The sequence below is a fragment of the Triticum dicoccoides genome, chromosome 6B (assembly GCF_002162155.2).
Source record: "Triticum dicoccoides isolate Atlit2015 ecotype Zavitan chromosome 6B, WEW_v2.0, whole genome shotgun sequence".
NCBI lineage: Eukaryota > Viridiplantae > Streptophyta > Magnoliopsida > Poales > Poaceae > Triticum > Triticum dicoccoides.
Genome location: NC_041391.1, coordinates 279,946,848 through 279,963,233, shown reverse-complemented (window position 1 = coordinate 279,963,233; position 16,386 = coordinate 279,946,848). Strand labels below are relative to the sequence as shown.

General features: G+C 42.6%; 1 protein-coding gene across 6 annotated transcripts; it reads left to right on the top strand.

Annotated features, from left to right (window-relative positions):
- Positions 1-4,589: 4,589 nt before the first annotated feature.
- LOC119323035 lies at positions 4,590-13,648 on the top strand. Of its 6 annotated transcripts, none has more exons than XR_005156064.1 (8): positions 4,590-4,754; positions 5,527-5,948; positions 6,163-6,414; positions 7,549-7,656; positions 8,212-11,453; positions 11,557-11,716; positions 11,792-11,956; positions 13,593-13,648. XR_005156064.1 is itself a non-coding variant. In XM_037596602.1 (3 exons), exons 2-3 carry the CDS (start codon positions 5,550-5,552, stop codon positions 6,922-6,924), a joined length of 1,161 nt encoding a protein of 386 aa, XP_037452499.1. In that variant the 5' UTR covers positions 4,590-4,754; positions 5,527-5,549; the 3' UTR covers positions 6,925-7,135. The 6 variants fall into 6 exon arrangements, 1 of the variants encoding a protein (XP_037452499.1); XR_005156063.1 differs by having other exon boundaries at positions 8,200-11,453; XR_005156062.1 differs by having other exon boundaries at positions 7,549-11,453; positions 11,562-11,716.
- Positions 13,649-16,386: the final 2,738 nt, after the last annotated feature.

The window sequence follows — 16,386 nt, the reverse complement described above, 5'->3', positions numbered from 1 at the left end:
ATGTTTGCCGAAGAATTTTACTATCAACGGCGGTTCATAGCACGGCGGTTCATAACAGTAAGTCCCAAGCACTTTTGCAAACAAAAATACTTGGCACTTGGGGGCTAATGCATATTGCGGTTCAAAGCTCTGTAAGTACATTTTTTATATAACCATTTTAAGGACCAGTTTAACCATATTGGTTAAGCCGTCCCTTGTGGACTACAAAGTAAGCCGGAATTCTTTCATGTTTTGTCCATCTATGCTACTAATGTCGCTAAATTTGTTTCTAAGTCTACAACATGTTAATCATAAGCAATAGACTTGGGGATGTCATAGTAAAGATAAATGAATACAGAGAAGGGATTGTACCTCAAATTTTTGGTGCATTTGCTTCACCATATCAATCTCAAGGTTCCGGCTGCTGTGCACTTGGCTCATGTAGCCAGAAAAGATGTCTCCAACACTCATATGAGCATAGTTGGCAACATCCAGTTTGACCTAGCGGCGTTCCACAAGTTCCTCCTTGGCGGGACACTTGGCCAGCACAGTTGGCCTTCCCGGCTCAACGAAGCCGGTTCTGGTGATCTCAACGTCAATGTTTTGCGGGTCATCTGTCCTGACCGGGCTAGGGGCTTCTGGATTTTCTGACTCATCAGCAGCTCGTTCAGCAAGCGAATCAGCAGCAGGAGTTGGTATATCTTGAACTGGCTCAGATGGCGGCTCATGAGTTGACGAGTCCGGTACAGCTGTTTCAAGAACTGGCTCAGTCACGACCATGTCTTCAGCTGGCTTGTTCTTCCTAACCCGTTTGCTGGGCTTGGCTTGTCCACTGTGTCAAAATAAAAGGTTAGTACAGATGCAAGGGATTAAAGTAAATACAAGACAAGCAGATTATTATACCCTGGTGCAGTCTTGAAAGCCGGCAGGTTGGACTGCATTGAATCACCGGAGGAAGGGGAAGTTTCCTGATAATCCGAGTCAGAAGAATTGAGAGGTTGGCGAGTAAGACCCGCCAAGGGATAAAGAGAATTTAAATCAGAGATGACCTCATTCCGGCGTTTCTTTGGGGTGTTTGGTAAGCCGGAGGAGAGCTCCGCATCCTTGCTGGTCCGAGTCTGCCTCCGGCTCTCATGAATCTGCAGCTTCAAAAGAAATTGAGGATCGTGATGAGATAAAGGATGAGAAAACCTTACTTTCCAGGTCACTCTGCGGATTTTCCGTCTTGGCAAAGGCTCGGAGTCAGAGGAAAGGATAGTTACCTCATCAGCCTTGTTACGGCTTGCTCCTGTGTCCTCCTGCTGATAATCAGTGTCAATAAGATGGTTAAAAAATGAGCCAAGGGAATCAAGGGCTACCTCCGACTCAGAAGAGTCTGCTAGCCAAAACAGGTCAGAGGCGGTGGCCTTTTTGCCCTTCTTCTTGGCAGCCTCTTTTATAGCGGCTTTCTTCTCCTTCCTGGCTTTTTTGGCAGCCTCATGGTCATATTTGACCTTCCAGAATTTATCACCCACCTGCAAAGATTAACATATGTATGAGTATGGGTGGAACATCGAAAAATCAAGTTAATTATTTCATATGGGCGGCTTACCTTCGGAGCCGGGTTAGCTTTACAGAAGGGGACTAAGCCCACCTTGCCACAGTCTGCCGGGCTCTCGTTCAAAAGAGACTTGGTCATATCATCAATGACATCTTCAGGCAAGTCATCAGGGTTGTGTCGTAGAGGGTCATCCTTCACGCTCGTATAATCGCACATCAAGTCGGGGCGACGGCTCAATGGAATGACCCGCCAGGCGAGCCAAACCCGGACCAGGTCGATGCATGTTAACCCGTTTCCCAGAAGAGCTTTTATCTTGGCCAAAGTGGGGGCGAGTGATTTGCGTTCGGCGGTTGTAATCTTGTCAGGCAAATGATGGTTGGGCCCAAGACGAAGAGCACAAAAGCCGGGTAGAGGGTTTTCACCAGCCGGAGAGGTGTCTTGGCAGTAAAACCACGTCATATTCCAATCTTTGGGGTGGCTCAGCGGGTTGGCGTAAGGTAAGATCACGTCCCTACAGCGCTGGATTGAGACGCCACCAAGCTCTAAGCTCTGACCGCTAGCGCACTCATTCTGGCGGTTCAAATAAAACAGCTCTCTGAAGAGCAGCAGATTGGATTCTTCTCCAAGGTATACTTCACTGAATACTTGGAAGTTGCAGATATTAGACACGGAATTGGGTCCGATGTCTTGTGGGTGAAGATCAAAGAAATGCAACACATCTCTGAAGAATTTTGATCCAAGTGGAGTGAAACCCCGGTCCATATGTTCTGTGAAAACAACAACTTCTCCATCTTTGGGTTGAGGAAATTCCTCCTCCGGGTCAGGAGCACGATAAGGCATGACTTCTTTTTTCGGCAGATAGCTGATCTTCACAAAATCATCCAGAGTATTGTCAGTGACAATGGATTTAACCCAGTTGCAGGAAGTGGGTGCTTTTGGTGCCATTCTGATTGAAAGCCTGAGACAAAGTAAAAAGTGTTGGTTCAAATTTAAGCCGGGCAGGAAAGATGTTACAGTGCATATTCAAGATGGCGGCTTACGAAGGGGTCTAATGGTATAAGGATAATTATGTCATGGTTATTTAAGCCGCATAGGCTCTATAAGCCGTCAAGATTATTAAAACCGCCAAGGGTGGTTCAAGTTATCAATTGAGAATTGCCTCTTTTAAACCGGTGATCGGAATCGCCGTGGCTAGATGAATCTAACAAGTGCAGATTTTTGCCTAAGTGTTGAATAAACAGATTTCACAAATTGAAGCTATTATTTTGGATCAAAGAGATGTTCAGAAAAGGAAAAATTCTAGACCTAAAAATATGGTTCAGAGAAGTTCATGCGTTCTACTGAGGATTCTTACAAAGAAAGAAGATCTGCTACTGCTAAAAATGGATGCGGAGCAACTACCGCACGAGATCTACGCTATCGTTGGATCAAAAAAGCTATGGCAGAAGCAAATGCGAAGATCTAGGATGAACGAGGAACTGTACAGAAGAACATACTAGCCCTAGCACGGATCTATGACGCAGAAAGGGGGAAACTTACTGCGGGAGATCTGCAGTGGAGGGGCGCCACCGTTCTCTTGTCAGATTCAGGTCGATGCAGCAGCCAAGGTCGACGGAGGCGAGATGCCCTGTGGCGGCGGCGGCGGAGCTCCAGTGGCAGATGGGGGCGAGAGGAAGAAGATGTGGAACGAGAAGAATGAGGAAGACCTAGTCAGGTCTATTTATAAGGAAGGGCCACTAAAAGAGCGCGAAAAACGAGGAGGCTGAAAATATGAGTTATCAAACTACAAGGACGCCTCGATTTTTGGGATGGTCATCAAGACAAAGATCCGTTGGGATGTATTGGATAAAACGTGTTTTTATGACAGGTGACGTCATGGCGGGTTACCAAAAATCCAGAGGATGACGTCATGGCGGGTTACAAAAATTTCATAAAGGCAGAAGAGTTTTTCTTAAGTGTCGAAGATTGACATGAACCAGTTCAAATCAATCTGGGGCCTAATGTTGGGGATATAACTATTGATATGACCCGCCCAGGAGGGGCCGGGTTATACTTGCAAATATTCTTGAAGAACAAGACCCAGGGTAAAGATGGCGGTTTAGTTAAGGGCCCAAGGCCCAGGGCGACTTAAGGCCCGTAGTGATAAACCGTCATGTATGCGTGATTTGTATTGTAAGGCAAGAATAGTTAAGAGACCGAGCCGGACACTGTTTATGAGCCGGCCGGGACTCTGTGAGCCGCAGGGCGTCAACCTCTATATATAAAGGGACGACCCGACGGCGGTTCAGGACAAGTAACATCAACTCGAGAGTTAGGTCAAGCGATTCGCTCCCTGGTTATCGAGACATAAGCAATCCCACTCAAAACTGGATCGCAGGCTTTTACCTTCACCGTAAGGGGCTGAACCAGTATAAACCTCGTGTCCTTTGTCCCGATTAACCCCTTTAAGCTTCCTAGTTGCGACGGCTCCACAACTAAGTCATTTCATTAGAACATCTACTGTGACAATTCCACGACACTAACTGTTACCCGAAATTAACAAGCAGTTTTCGCTTCATCCCATATTCTAGCTTTGGCAGCACCTATCATGGGGCTAGCATTTGCCTTGTCCAAACTTAACATGCATATGGTCCATATGTTTACATATCCCTAACAAAAACCGCGCACAATCCAAAACATGTTTGTGCATTTCAAACGTTGTTCTTCTTCTTCGACGCCACAAGGCGACCAGCCACGCACACCATACGCACCGTAACCGACATCCCAAGAAAGGGTTGCTAATTTTCATGTTAATTAAATAACAATAAGGAAAAGAAAGGGTTGGTAATTTACCACGGAAGGGCGCGACCCATCCTAGCCGCCCGATCCGCATCGGACGGGAAGGGCCGGACGCCGAGGCTGTGGAGCGAGAGCACAGTGGATGGCAGTTCCGATCCGACGGCCGAGATGCGCCTTCAGTTGTCGCCTTGCTCTGGAAAGCGCCACCACGCAACGCAACCTCCCCCCCTCCTCGATACACACGTATAAAATCCGCAACCCTCCCAGGTTAATTAAAGAAAATTAATTTCTGGATTCCCTTTTTTCTTCCGCTTCACGATTTCTCTCCGGTTTTCTCCTTCGTCTAATCTCTCGCGGGGCGCAGAATCAGGGCGGAGTTCTGGGCGCTCGGCGGAGCCTTTCCTCGGATTTTCTCTCCGTGCTTCTTCCCGGCCGCGGCCGCAGTCGGCATCGCAAGGTTTGCGCCCCCTTCCTCCTGTTCCGTCTTTGAGTTTTTTTTCCTTCTTTCTAGAGTCTGGGGCGGGTGTTGTTTTTGATGCGGGGATGGAGGCGGCGGCGAGAGTAATCGCATTGATTGATTAGCTGGTTGACTTAGCGCCATAGTTTCCTGGCCCCCAGTTCAAAGGTGCTTGTTCGGGAACTCACTAGAATAGACAGATCGTTCTGCTGTGCGGATTTCCTAGTTTCTTCGATCTGTTTCTTGTCGATGTACGAGCCCGTAATTCCTCTAGGAGTATTTCTGGCCTGGTAATCCAGATTGCGAGTCTGCTTGAACTGTCCGCCATGGATTATTGTTGATCTGGTGGGCGATACGTCGGTTAATCTCTTCCTTGATTACTTGCTGCAGAGGATACTTGTGCCGGCAGCAATTTCTCATGTCAAGTATTCTCGTCCAACTATTCTAGTAATTAAACCAGTCAGTTCGTCTATCTGTTGTCCTATGGATTGGTGATTCGATGCATCCGATTGCACTGAATCTGCACGTGCAACCGTTGCAGTTTACTGTAAGTTCTGATGTGCAAGATAACATAAAAAGTTGGTTGCAGCATAATACACTTCAGAAATCCCATTCTGATCTATGATGAATTTGTTTTTGAATGTGATGGTATCATCCGTGTTATGTTTATTAGTTTATCTTGTTCAATGCTGCTCGACAAGTTTAGATCTTGTATCTTGTTTTTAAGAACACATTGGCTTAATTACTAAAATTTGTGATCTATCTGCAACAGTGCTTGGCAAATAGCAAGGCACTATGAAATTCCGCAAAGGAGGCAAGGTGGAGGTACTGCAGAAGGCGGAGGCACCTTTCGGTTCCTGGAGGCCTGCCGAGATCCTTTCTGGCAATGGGCACACCTATCTTGTAAGCTATGATCCATGTCTGCTTGATGGTAGTCTGGCCATTGAAAGGGTTCCAAGAAAGGTGATAAGGCCTTCTCCCCCGTCCCCAGATGGTCCGGTATGCTGGGTCCCAGGCGACATCCTTGAAGTCTTCGACAGCTATTCATGGAAGGTTGTGGAAGTCGTGAGATTGCTTGGTCATGAGTACTATCTTGTCAGGCTCCTCGGATCCTCCCTAGAATTGAGGGTAGATGCATCCAATCTTAGGACAAGGCAGCTTTGGCAAGATGGCAAATGGGTTGCTCTTCCAAAGGTACAGTTCACCCCTTCAAATTATCCAATACTTATTATTTTTGCACAAGCTTCTATGTTATGCCTGTTATGGAAATTATGGATAACTTATGGCAAACAGTTGACACAGCCTTATTTATTTCCATTTTAAATAGTCTATACTATAGTGCTTGAAGAAAGTCTTCAGTGTCTGGTAAATAGTAATAACTCGCTAATGCCATGGTTATTACTTTCAGGATTCTGCAAGATGTGCTGCTGGTTCACACAGGAGTCGGACAAAAGGTGGAAATTCAGGGGGCAGTCATCTTCTATTAAAGAACAAGAATGTGTTTGAAGACAATATGTCTCGAGGCATGAAGAGGAAAACCTCTGCTGCATCAGCTTTCCCTATGCAGCGCAGTGAAGTTACTAAGAGATTTCAGACTTCTCGCAGAGATGGAAGACGCCAACATCTTGGTCCTGTAGATTCTCTTCATTTGATGGATAAGGTAGATGCTGTGGATTCCCCATGCTTAATGCTGGGTGAAAAATGCATGCATGATTCCTTAAATAACAGAGCAAATGGCTTTCCTAAAACAAACCTTGCAGTGGTTAATGCTAATGTTGATTATCAGTATCCCTCTGTAACAACTCAAGATAGTGATACTGATAGTGCCACATCCTCTGTTGGTAGTTGCAATCCCTACGGTAGCCCCTATAGACAAGCACATCCTCAAGAGTACGAAAGTGGAGATATTTGTAGTAGGACTGATGATGATGAAGCTTCTGTATCTGGAACTGAATCACCTCATCCAATTAAAGGTGGTCTGGGGGAAGAAACCCATCTGCTTGAGTTGCATGCTTATCGTGCAACAATGATGGCACTATATGCTTATGGATCAATTAGCTGGGAGCAAGAGGCTTTGATGACTAATCTGAGGCTTACACTGAACATCTCTACTGATGAACATTTATCAGAGTTAAGGAATTTGGCTAACTCTGCAGTTTGTTCTAGATAGCCATTAAAAGTTATGAGCGAAGAGGCTTAGAATTTGTTTGTTATGTTGTCGTATCGCTTACTTTAGAATAGTGGATTTATGGTTAGTGTGGACTCTGAAGATACCAGTCACTTGTTGGTGTACTTGATGCTCTGTATTAACCATGTAGAAAGGGGAAAATTTTGTATGATAGATTTATTAAACTTTTCAGTACAACTTTTGCCCCCACTGAGTCAAAGGTCTCTTTCTTTAATTGAACCAGCTGTCTTCTTAATTCATACTATATTGTGTTGTTTTTTTGCTGCTGTGACAAAGCCATTGATATGTGGTAATTGAATCCCCCCAGTCTGCTACGTGGTTGTAATTGAGTAACTTAAGATGGCAATGAAATTTCTGTTCTATTATTCTGCATGCTCGGCAAACAAGTTTCATTTATTCAGTATGTTACTTGAACTGTCCATTTTGAATATGCTGGTGTATTTTCAACTTCTCCTACATCTTATAGATGTGTAACCTGACAGTTGACCAACATCCTAGCTTGTTAAACACCTTTGCTCATAGCATTAGAAGCCATCACCGATGGTGTGCAATTGCAACAGAAATAATAGGAAAAGATGTCATCTGATGCTTCTCATGCATTTTCAGGGCCGAAGTTGGAGGCTTGTAAAGCATCCTTCGGTAGGTCTGTGTTGATGGAGGAGTTTGTCACATGGTTTACTTGGTGACCAATGTGGCAATTTCCATCAAACTTTGGTTCGTATCCATTTTTTTTGTTTTATATCTTCCTTTTTTTAGCTTCTTTTAGGGCTCTACTAGCTTTTGCAAGGATACTGGACAGGAATTTGGCTTGGCATTAATGAACAAATAAGTTAATGGTAATATTCAACATGCAGCATGTTTGCAAAAAAGAATGCTTATGTCAGTACAGAGAACTACTACAGCATTTATTGGATATTCTGACCATGTCCTTTCCTGAACAAGGAAAACAAAGGAGTAGTTAAGTGTGCAATAATCTGGATATGTTGCTCTGTTCGTAAAGGAAGGAATTGGATATCATAATTGCACATTGCGCTCTATGTGATTAATCGCTAAATTAATATAAAAATTGTGTTGTTTAAGTTGAAAAGGTCAATAAATATAGGTATGGATTATATGACGATAAAAGTAGATAGTAGTCATAGCACATGTGATTTGTTAAAGTAGTTTTCAGAGATTTATCTTGGCGACAGTACTCTTCAAATACTAGGTCTCGGAAGCTCATCTATTGAAGTTAATAGCTGGTTTTTGCTTTGCAAGAGTTCATGTCAGCTAAATGATTATTTGGCGCATTCTGGGGAATGAGGGAGACTATCCCTAGGTAGACTTATTGGTTTTTGGCATGTACAGTGAGCTACACCTGCAACTTACTTGATGTGTGGATATTGAGAGGTAAGTTAGTAGGTTAGTAGGCATATTGTTTATCCTCAGGCTCAGCAGTTCTACGGTAGGTTTGTTAATTCTCTCATACATGATAAATATTGCAAGTGTAAAGTATTTCTCTGAAAAGTGCTGACTCAGATATGTTACTACATGATCTTCTTGATATCCTTATAAGGAGTTATGGAGACTACCTTTGTACTCCCTCCGTCCCAAAATAAGTGTCTCAACTTTGTACTAGCTCTAGTACAAATTTGTACTAAGCTCAAGAAACTTATTTTGGGACGGAGGGAGTATTTCATAAATGTAAAAGTACTTACCTGAAAAGTAATGCTTATTTTGGCCTTCTTACTGCTGTGTGGATGAGGTTGGGTCTACGGATGTACCTACATGTCCCTTGTAGTTTCTCAGTATAAAATCCTAGTCTGTGTCCTACTGCCACTTTTGTATTCAAAAACATTGGGATGTTCTTGTGACTTCTATGTGTAATGGCAACACTTGTTAATCCTCCTACAGTCATGTTGTCCATATTACAGATATTATTTTTTTCGTCGCACTATGTAATTATGTTTGTGCGTGGTGTTGTGACACTAATGGTTCAGTCTATGATACGAAGCACACCATTCAGTATACCAGTCCCAGAGCAACTGGCACAGTTGTTTATGTTTCACACATGTCTGAACATTTAATGAGTTGGATGAATTTTTGTGAAATAAATCTGTAATTTGTAGTATGCTTGGCTAGTAACAATTCAAAATATTTAATGAACATTTAATGAGTTGGATGAATTTTTGTGAAATGAATCTGTAATTTGCAGTATGCTTGGCTAGTATAATGCAAAATATTCAATAGAAACATGTATATATATTCCAACCATCACGATATGAAGCTTTTAAGATATCAAGGTTGTTACATATTGGAAATGCAGTATGCTGAGAAGGCTATGTGCAAAAACTTTTCCACTCATATTTACAAACTCTCATTTATACGGCACAAAACATTTCTTGATGTATAACTTCTGTATGAAGCAGCATGCAGATAGCACCTTGTTGTTAGCCAGGATTTTTTTCCTGACAGCAATATTTGATTATAACAAAAAAATCTTTGAAGTTTGGGTCGTGGAGACTATTTTCTGACTGTTTTTTGTATGAAAGAAGTTGATGTACTAGCCAACTAGGCCCGACATGACTCACTACAGCAGTTCTTTTTTAGATTGGTAAGACCTCAGTTTTTGTACGAAAAGACAAGCTGCAGAATCTTTATTTTGTAATTGATGACAATGAGTTCAGAAAACATATTGCAGAAAGGAAAACTGGAGAGTGCTTGCTTCTGGTCTGTTGGCTAAAACCAATCTAAACTAACCAAGATTGACCTTTTTCATTTTTAAGAACTTTGTAGTTTTTATTTGCTCGCCTTGATTATAAGCCATTTGGTATGGAACATTAGCTTAGAGGGACAGACCAGATGATCTCAATCTGGTGCCAAAACGCTACTTGGCTGTTCTCGTTTACTGACTTGTAGTTTTCACCTACACCTAGGCGACATCGTAAGTTAGGAGTCAATAGAATATTTATTTAATACTTTCATTTTCATAGTGAAAGAATTATTTATTCTGTCTACAAGACATACTAAGGTCATAATGGTATAAGGCAAGGTCTGGGCAAATTTTATGTACTCTATCTGTAACAAAAAATTGTTAGGACTGAAATTTTTTTGATGTTCTTTTTAATATGATGATAGTAACTTCTCTTTTTGAATAATGGTATCCTTATTGCTTTCCTTTACAACTTAATTATGCACACGATGTTCACTGAGAAAACAAAACTAACAGATGATTGAGGTGCTGTGGTTCCCTTGGAATTGTGCCAGCTAGAACTGTTTGGGGATCATCTATAGATAAAAGTGCTCTTGGATGCAATGCCATAGTTGATCTCAGGAGATCTTGTCAGGGTATTGACGTGCAAAGAAAATGGGCACTTTCTGTATGTTTTCAGCCGACATGTGGATATAACAGGCTTGATGCTGATCCATTGCAGCTTTATTTTTACGGCACACTCTGCTGTGTTTTGGTAACCCATTCACAGGCTTTCTAGCAAAGGTATGTACTATTGTTCAGGTGGTCTTATTCTGATGGCTCAACTGATTGAGTCACAGCTCCGCTTTCTCAGGTCAGCCCAAAGGCTTGGAGTGAGCTATTCAGTATTTTGTTTTTTTATTTATTAATCTTTGATGGTGTTTATACTATTCTATGAATAGCTTCTGGAATTGAGGTTTGATATTTTAAAATGTACTTCGTCTGGAAACTAATATAAGAGCGTTTAGATTACTGAAGTAGTGATCTAAACGTTCTTATATTAGTTTACGGAGGGAGTACTGAGTAATAATAACAAGCCAGTTCTCATGGCAGCTTTAATCCTTTGTCATTGGTCTGAGTACTAAACGTTCTTATATTAGTTTACGGAGGGAGTACTGAGTAATAATAACAAGCCAGTTCTCATGGCAGCTTTAATCCTTTGTCATTGGTCTGAGTACCCTGAGTAAGAAAGAAAGCTTTTCCTGTCTAATCCGTGATCTGTCCCTTTTGGTGTGGAGCATATTCCTCCACTTGTTTCATCAATTGGAATCCTGGTACATGGCATGATTATTTCTTTCCTAGAAACGAGTTGAAATGAAATGAGTAGTTAGAATCACTATTTCAGATGATCCATCTCTGCTTTTCTTGGGGATGCGTGTTTTGTATCCTTGCGGCTGGATCTATTATTCTGATGCATTAGCACAGCACCTGGAGCGGTGCTGTTCATCATGCAACGCTTCTTTTCAGTGGCTCAGCCATCGGGGATGCCAATGACACAGAAAAAGCAGCTGCATACAGATCCAAGGAGACCCGCCATGTGGCTGGGGAGCACTATGATCTGAATTTTGTGAAGTCAGCCATCAGGCATCTATCAGTGTACGGTGAGGTTGTTTCTACCACGGTGCTTATCCATCTGATGGTTCTCATACTTGGATGCTATAATATCCGAGTCGTCCACAAGTTGAGATATGGCTGTTGAGGTTCATGACTGAACGCACATCCACAGTTGCCCCTAAGCTTAAGCTGTAATGTTGGACATGGAGGAACATTTCAGATTTGGGTATGACCCAACTTGTCTGGTTGATATGATGATATATGTGTACATGACTTGCATTTGTGCCCATAAATTTGTAATCATGGATGACAAATCTTCTTCTCTTTAGAAAAGCTGGCATTGACACAGAGGGCTAGCCCTGGATAACTTCATAAAAGAGGCTAAAGCATAGTAATAACGAAAGAAGGAAGGAATGATTGACACTGAGGGTTAGTACTAAATTCATGATGAGGACTTGCACGTGTCAGGAAATCTGTGAAGATACATTGGTAATAAAACTCCTGTCAAAATATACTACTTTTAGCTTGAAGGTGCACTCATTTTTGAATACAATGTTTTTTCAGGTGATTAGCATTATGTTGTGTTATATGTATGTATCCATGCCCAATGAAGAAAAGGGGAGATCAGACACAGTATGGTTTCTCTGGATGGAGTGCAAAAGTCATCAACTTATCACACAATTGATGATTCTTATTTGCTATTATGAGGTTTCTGCAGCCTGCCTGCGGGTAAGATGTGAAATTGTTAAGTAAGATCACTGGCATACTTGTCTTTTCTATTGATTTGACATCTGTCCTTTTTCACGCATTTCACGTGATTAAATTCAAGCCTGTCCATGAGATTCTGATTTCAGATTGGCTCATAGATAGGAACAGGAAAAAAAACTCATGGAAAGAAGATAGATGCTCTGGGTTGATCCTTGTCCTACTCATTTACTGCTGAGGCCCAAGGAGTAACTATAAGACCCCTTTGAAATTCAGGATTCTGAAACATAGGAACAGAAAACCTTGTATCCTAAACGAAAGCACACAACTTTGTACAAATAGATCTTTAGATGTTCAACTGAAATTATACAAGATTTTGCCCCTCTTAGAATTCCTCCAAAGTTCTATGGACTTGGTGCTCCCTAGATTAACCACCAGCTAATTCTTTTTGAAGGGCCACACTCAAACTGAAAGATGGACTAAATGTAATTACAATAGGTGTTTATAACTTGATGATGCTTATTTAATCAGTAAGTGCATCTTCAACTGAACTAGGCAGCCGGTCGCCCCAATTTGTCCGTCCGTGCAACCATTCCCCTTATTAACGAACCCTTAAAACCATACAAAAGCCCGCAACGTAAAATGAGAAGATTTCATACATGCATGCATAGATAAAAACGAGATGCAAATACATTTGAAAATAAAATTGCAAACTACATACTAAAGTCTATACTTCCTGAGGAGTCGCTAGCTGGAGCCGTCGGCCTCATGATCATGGTCGTTGGTGGTGGGAAGCATCTGCTCGTCCTCGTTTGCGGATGAAGAGCTTGCGGCTATTTGCCATCACTGCCTTGATGATGGTGTGGTTTTCCACAACGAAGGCATGGTCGGCGTAGAGCTCGGTGGGGGCGACAATGTCCGCGTGCTCAGCCTTGAGGTGCACCTCCGCCACGAGGTGCTCTAACTCCATGGTGAGGCGGAACTGCTCCCCTATCCATCGAGAGGTCTGGGATATTGTCGCCCTTGTCGACGGTGATGTCTGCCATCTCCAACCCGGAGGCGGCGGTGTCAATCGCCAGGACCACCTCCTTTGAGCACGGGGCTTCCCCCCTCGTTCAAGATCGAAGGAAGGCCCGCCACAACGCAGGCAGCGCATCTGGCCTCCACGTCCAGAACTGGCGGTTGGCGCGCCAGTCAAGGGATGTATCGGCAGGAGACTGACTCCAGATCTATGATCATGCTCGGTGATGTGTCGGGCCAGAGCTTTACTTTCGGCTCTCACCTTCATCGCGAATGAGGCAGGACAACTCCACATCGACGCGCCGCCTGCCCCCGAGCCATTTTCGTTTGCTCCCATTCGTCGTCGACCGCTACGGTGACCTCTGACTTTGCGTTCGGCCGCTTCCCCAAGTTGCAAGCACAACTTCCATGAAATACCCGTCGACACCATCTCCAGCCTTTGACCTGAAGAACGGCGATTCTTCACTAGCAAGCTTCACAATCGAGGCCAAGATCACGATCATGTGATCGGGACGCGACATCGACACCATGCTGATACGTCCATTTTGCATCATGCTTTTATGTCAATATTTATTGCATTATGGGATGTTATTTCACGTTATGTCACAATACTTATGGCTATTCTCTCTTATTTTACAAGGTTTACATGAAGAGGGAGAATACCGGCAGCTGGAATTCTGGGCTGGAAAAGAAGCAAATATTGAAGGACTATTCTGCGCAACTCCAAAAGTCCTGAAACTCCACGGAATGTCTTAAAATAAATAAAGAAAAATCATCGCCAAAGATAAAGGCTAAGGGGCCCACACCCTGCTCACGAGGGTGGGGGGCGCCCCCCTACCTCGTGGGCCCCCTGGTGGCTCTCCGACGTCCATCTTCTCCTATATGAAGTCTTTCGATGAGAAAAAAATAGCAGACAACCTTTCGGGACGAGACTCCGCCGCCACGAGGCGGAACCAATCTAGGGCTCCGGCAGAGCTGTTCTGCCGGGGACACTTCCCTCCGGGAGGAGGAAATCATCACCATCGTCATCACCAACGCTCCTCTCATTGGGAGAGGGTAATCTCCATCAACATCTTCACCAGCATCATCTCATCTCCAAACCCTAGTTCATCTCTTGTATCTAATTCTTGTCTCTAAGTCCGGGATTGGTGCTAGTAGGTTGCTAGTAGTGTTAATTACTCCTTGTAGTTGATGCTAGTTGGTTTATTTGGTGGAAGATTATATGTTCAGATCCTTTATGCATATTATTACCCCTCTGATTATGAACATGAATATGCTTTGTGAGTAATTACGTTTGTTCCTAAGGACAAGGGAGAAGTCTTGCTATTAGTAGTCATGTGAATTTGGTATCCGTTCGATATTTTGATAAGATGTATTGTCTAACCTCTAGTGGTGTTATGTGAACGTCGACTACATAACACTTCACCATTATTTGTGCCTAGAGGAAGGCATTGAGAAGTAATAAGTAGATGATGGGTTGCTAGAGTGACAGAAGTTTAAACCCTAGTTTATGCGTTGCTTTGTAAGGGGCTGATTTGGATCCATATGTTTCATGCTATGGTTAGGTTTACCTTAATATTTTTGTTGTAGTTACGAATGCTTGCAATAGAGGTTAATCATAAGTGGGATGCTTGTCCAAGTAAGGGCAGTATCCAAGCACCGGTCCACCCACATATCAAATTATCAAAGTACCGAACGCAAATCATATGAGCGTGATGAAAACTAGCTTGACGATATTCCCATGTGTCCTCGGGAGCGCTTTTCCTATTATAAGAGTTCGTCCAGGCTTGTCCTTTGCTACAAAAAGGATTGGGCCACCTTGCTGCACTTTATTTACTTTTGTTACTTGTTGCTCGCTACAATTTATCTTATCACAAAACTATCTGTTACCACTTATTTCAGTACTTGCAGAAAATACCTTGCTGAAAACCGCTTATCATTTCCTTCTGCTCCTCGTTGGGTTCGACACTCTTACTTATAGAAAGGACTACGATAAATTCCCTATACTTGTGGGTCATCAAGACTCTTTTCTGGCGCCGTTGCCAGGGAGTGAAGCGCCTTTGGTAGGTGGAATTTGGTAAGGAAAAATTTATTTAGTGTGCTGAAATTTTCTGTCACTTGTTACTATGGAAAGTAATTGTCTGAGGGGCTTGTTCGGGGGATCTTCACCCCGTCCAGTTGAGCCAAGAGTTGCTCCTCAACCTACTGAACCTATTGAACCTACTGAAAATGAAACTCCTTTTCAGATTCCTTCGGGTATGATGGAAAAACTGCTAGCTAACACTTTTGCAGGAGATGGAACAAAGCATCCTGACGAACATCTACGCTATGTGGATGATATTTGTGGACTATTTAAGCTTGCAGGTATATCCGATGATGTTGTTAAGAAGAAGGATTTCCCTTTATCTTTGGAGGGAGACGCATTGACATGGTATAGGCTATGTGATGATATGAGATCACGGAACTATAAAAGATTGAAATTGGAATTTCATCAAAAGTATTACCCTATGCATCTTGTTCATCGTGATCGCAATTATATATATAATTTTTGGCCTCGCGAAGGAGAAAGCATCGCTCAAGCTTGGGGGAGGCTTAAATCAATGCTATATTCATGCCCCAATCATGAGCTCGCAAAAGAAGTGATTATGCAAAGTTTTTATGTTCGGCTTTCTGGTAACAATCGCATCATGCTCGATACTTCTTGTGCTGGCTCTTTTATGATGAAGCCTATTGAATTTAGATGGAATTTATTGGATAAAATTAAACGCAACTCTGAAGATTGGGACCTCGACGAAGGTAAGGAGTCAGGTATGACACCTAAGTTTGATTGTGTTAAATCTTTTATGGATACCGATATTTTCCGTAAGTTTAGCACTAAATATGGACTTGACTCTGAGATAGTAGCTTCTTTCTGTGAATCTTTTGCTATTTATGTTGATCTCCCCAAGGAGAAGTGGTTTAAATATCATCCTCCCATAGAAGTAAAAGTAGCTACACCTGTTAAAGTTGAAGAAAAGACTGTCATTTATAATGATCCTATTGTTCCTACTTCTTATGTTGAGAAACCACCTTTCCCTGTTAGAATGAAGGATCATGCTAAAGCTTCAACTGTTGTTCGTAAAAGCAATACTAGAACTTATACATCTCCTGAGCAAGTCAAAGTAGAACCTAATATTGGTATTGTTAAAGATCTCTTGTTCGACAATATTGATGGGCATGTTATTCAATTCTCTGGTGAAACTGCCAGAATTGCTAAACCCTGTGATAGAGATAAACATAGACCTGTGGTAGGCGTGCCCGTTATTTCTGTTAAAATAGGAGATCATTGTTATCATTGCTTATGTGATATGGGTGCTAGTGCTAGTGTTATACCCATTGACTTATACAAAGAAATTATGCATGATATTGCACCGGCTGAGTTAGAAGAAATTGAT

Coding starts and splice junctions, on each gene's coding strand:
- LOC119323035 (XM_037596602.1), top strand. CDS start 5,550: ATGAAATTCCGCAAAGGAGGCAAGGTGGAGGTACTGCAGAAGGCGGAG. Junction 5,949..6,162: donor AATGGGTTGCTCTTCCAAAG/GTACAGTTCACC, acceptor TATTACTTTCAG/GATTCTGCAAGATGTGCTGC.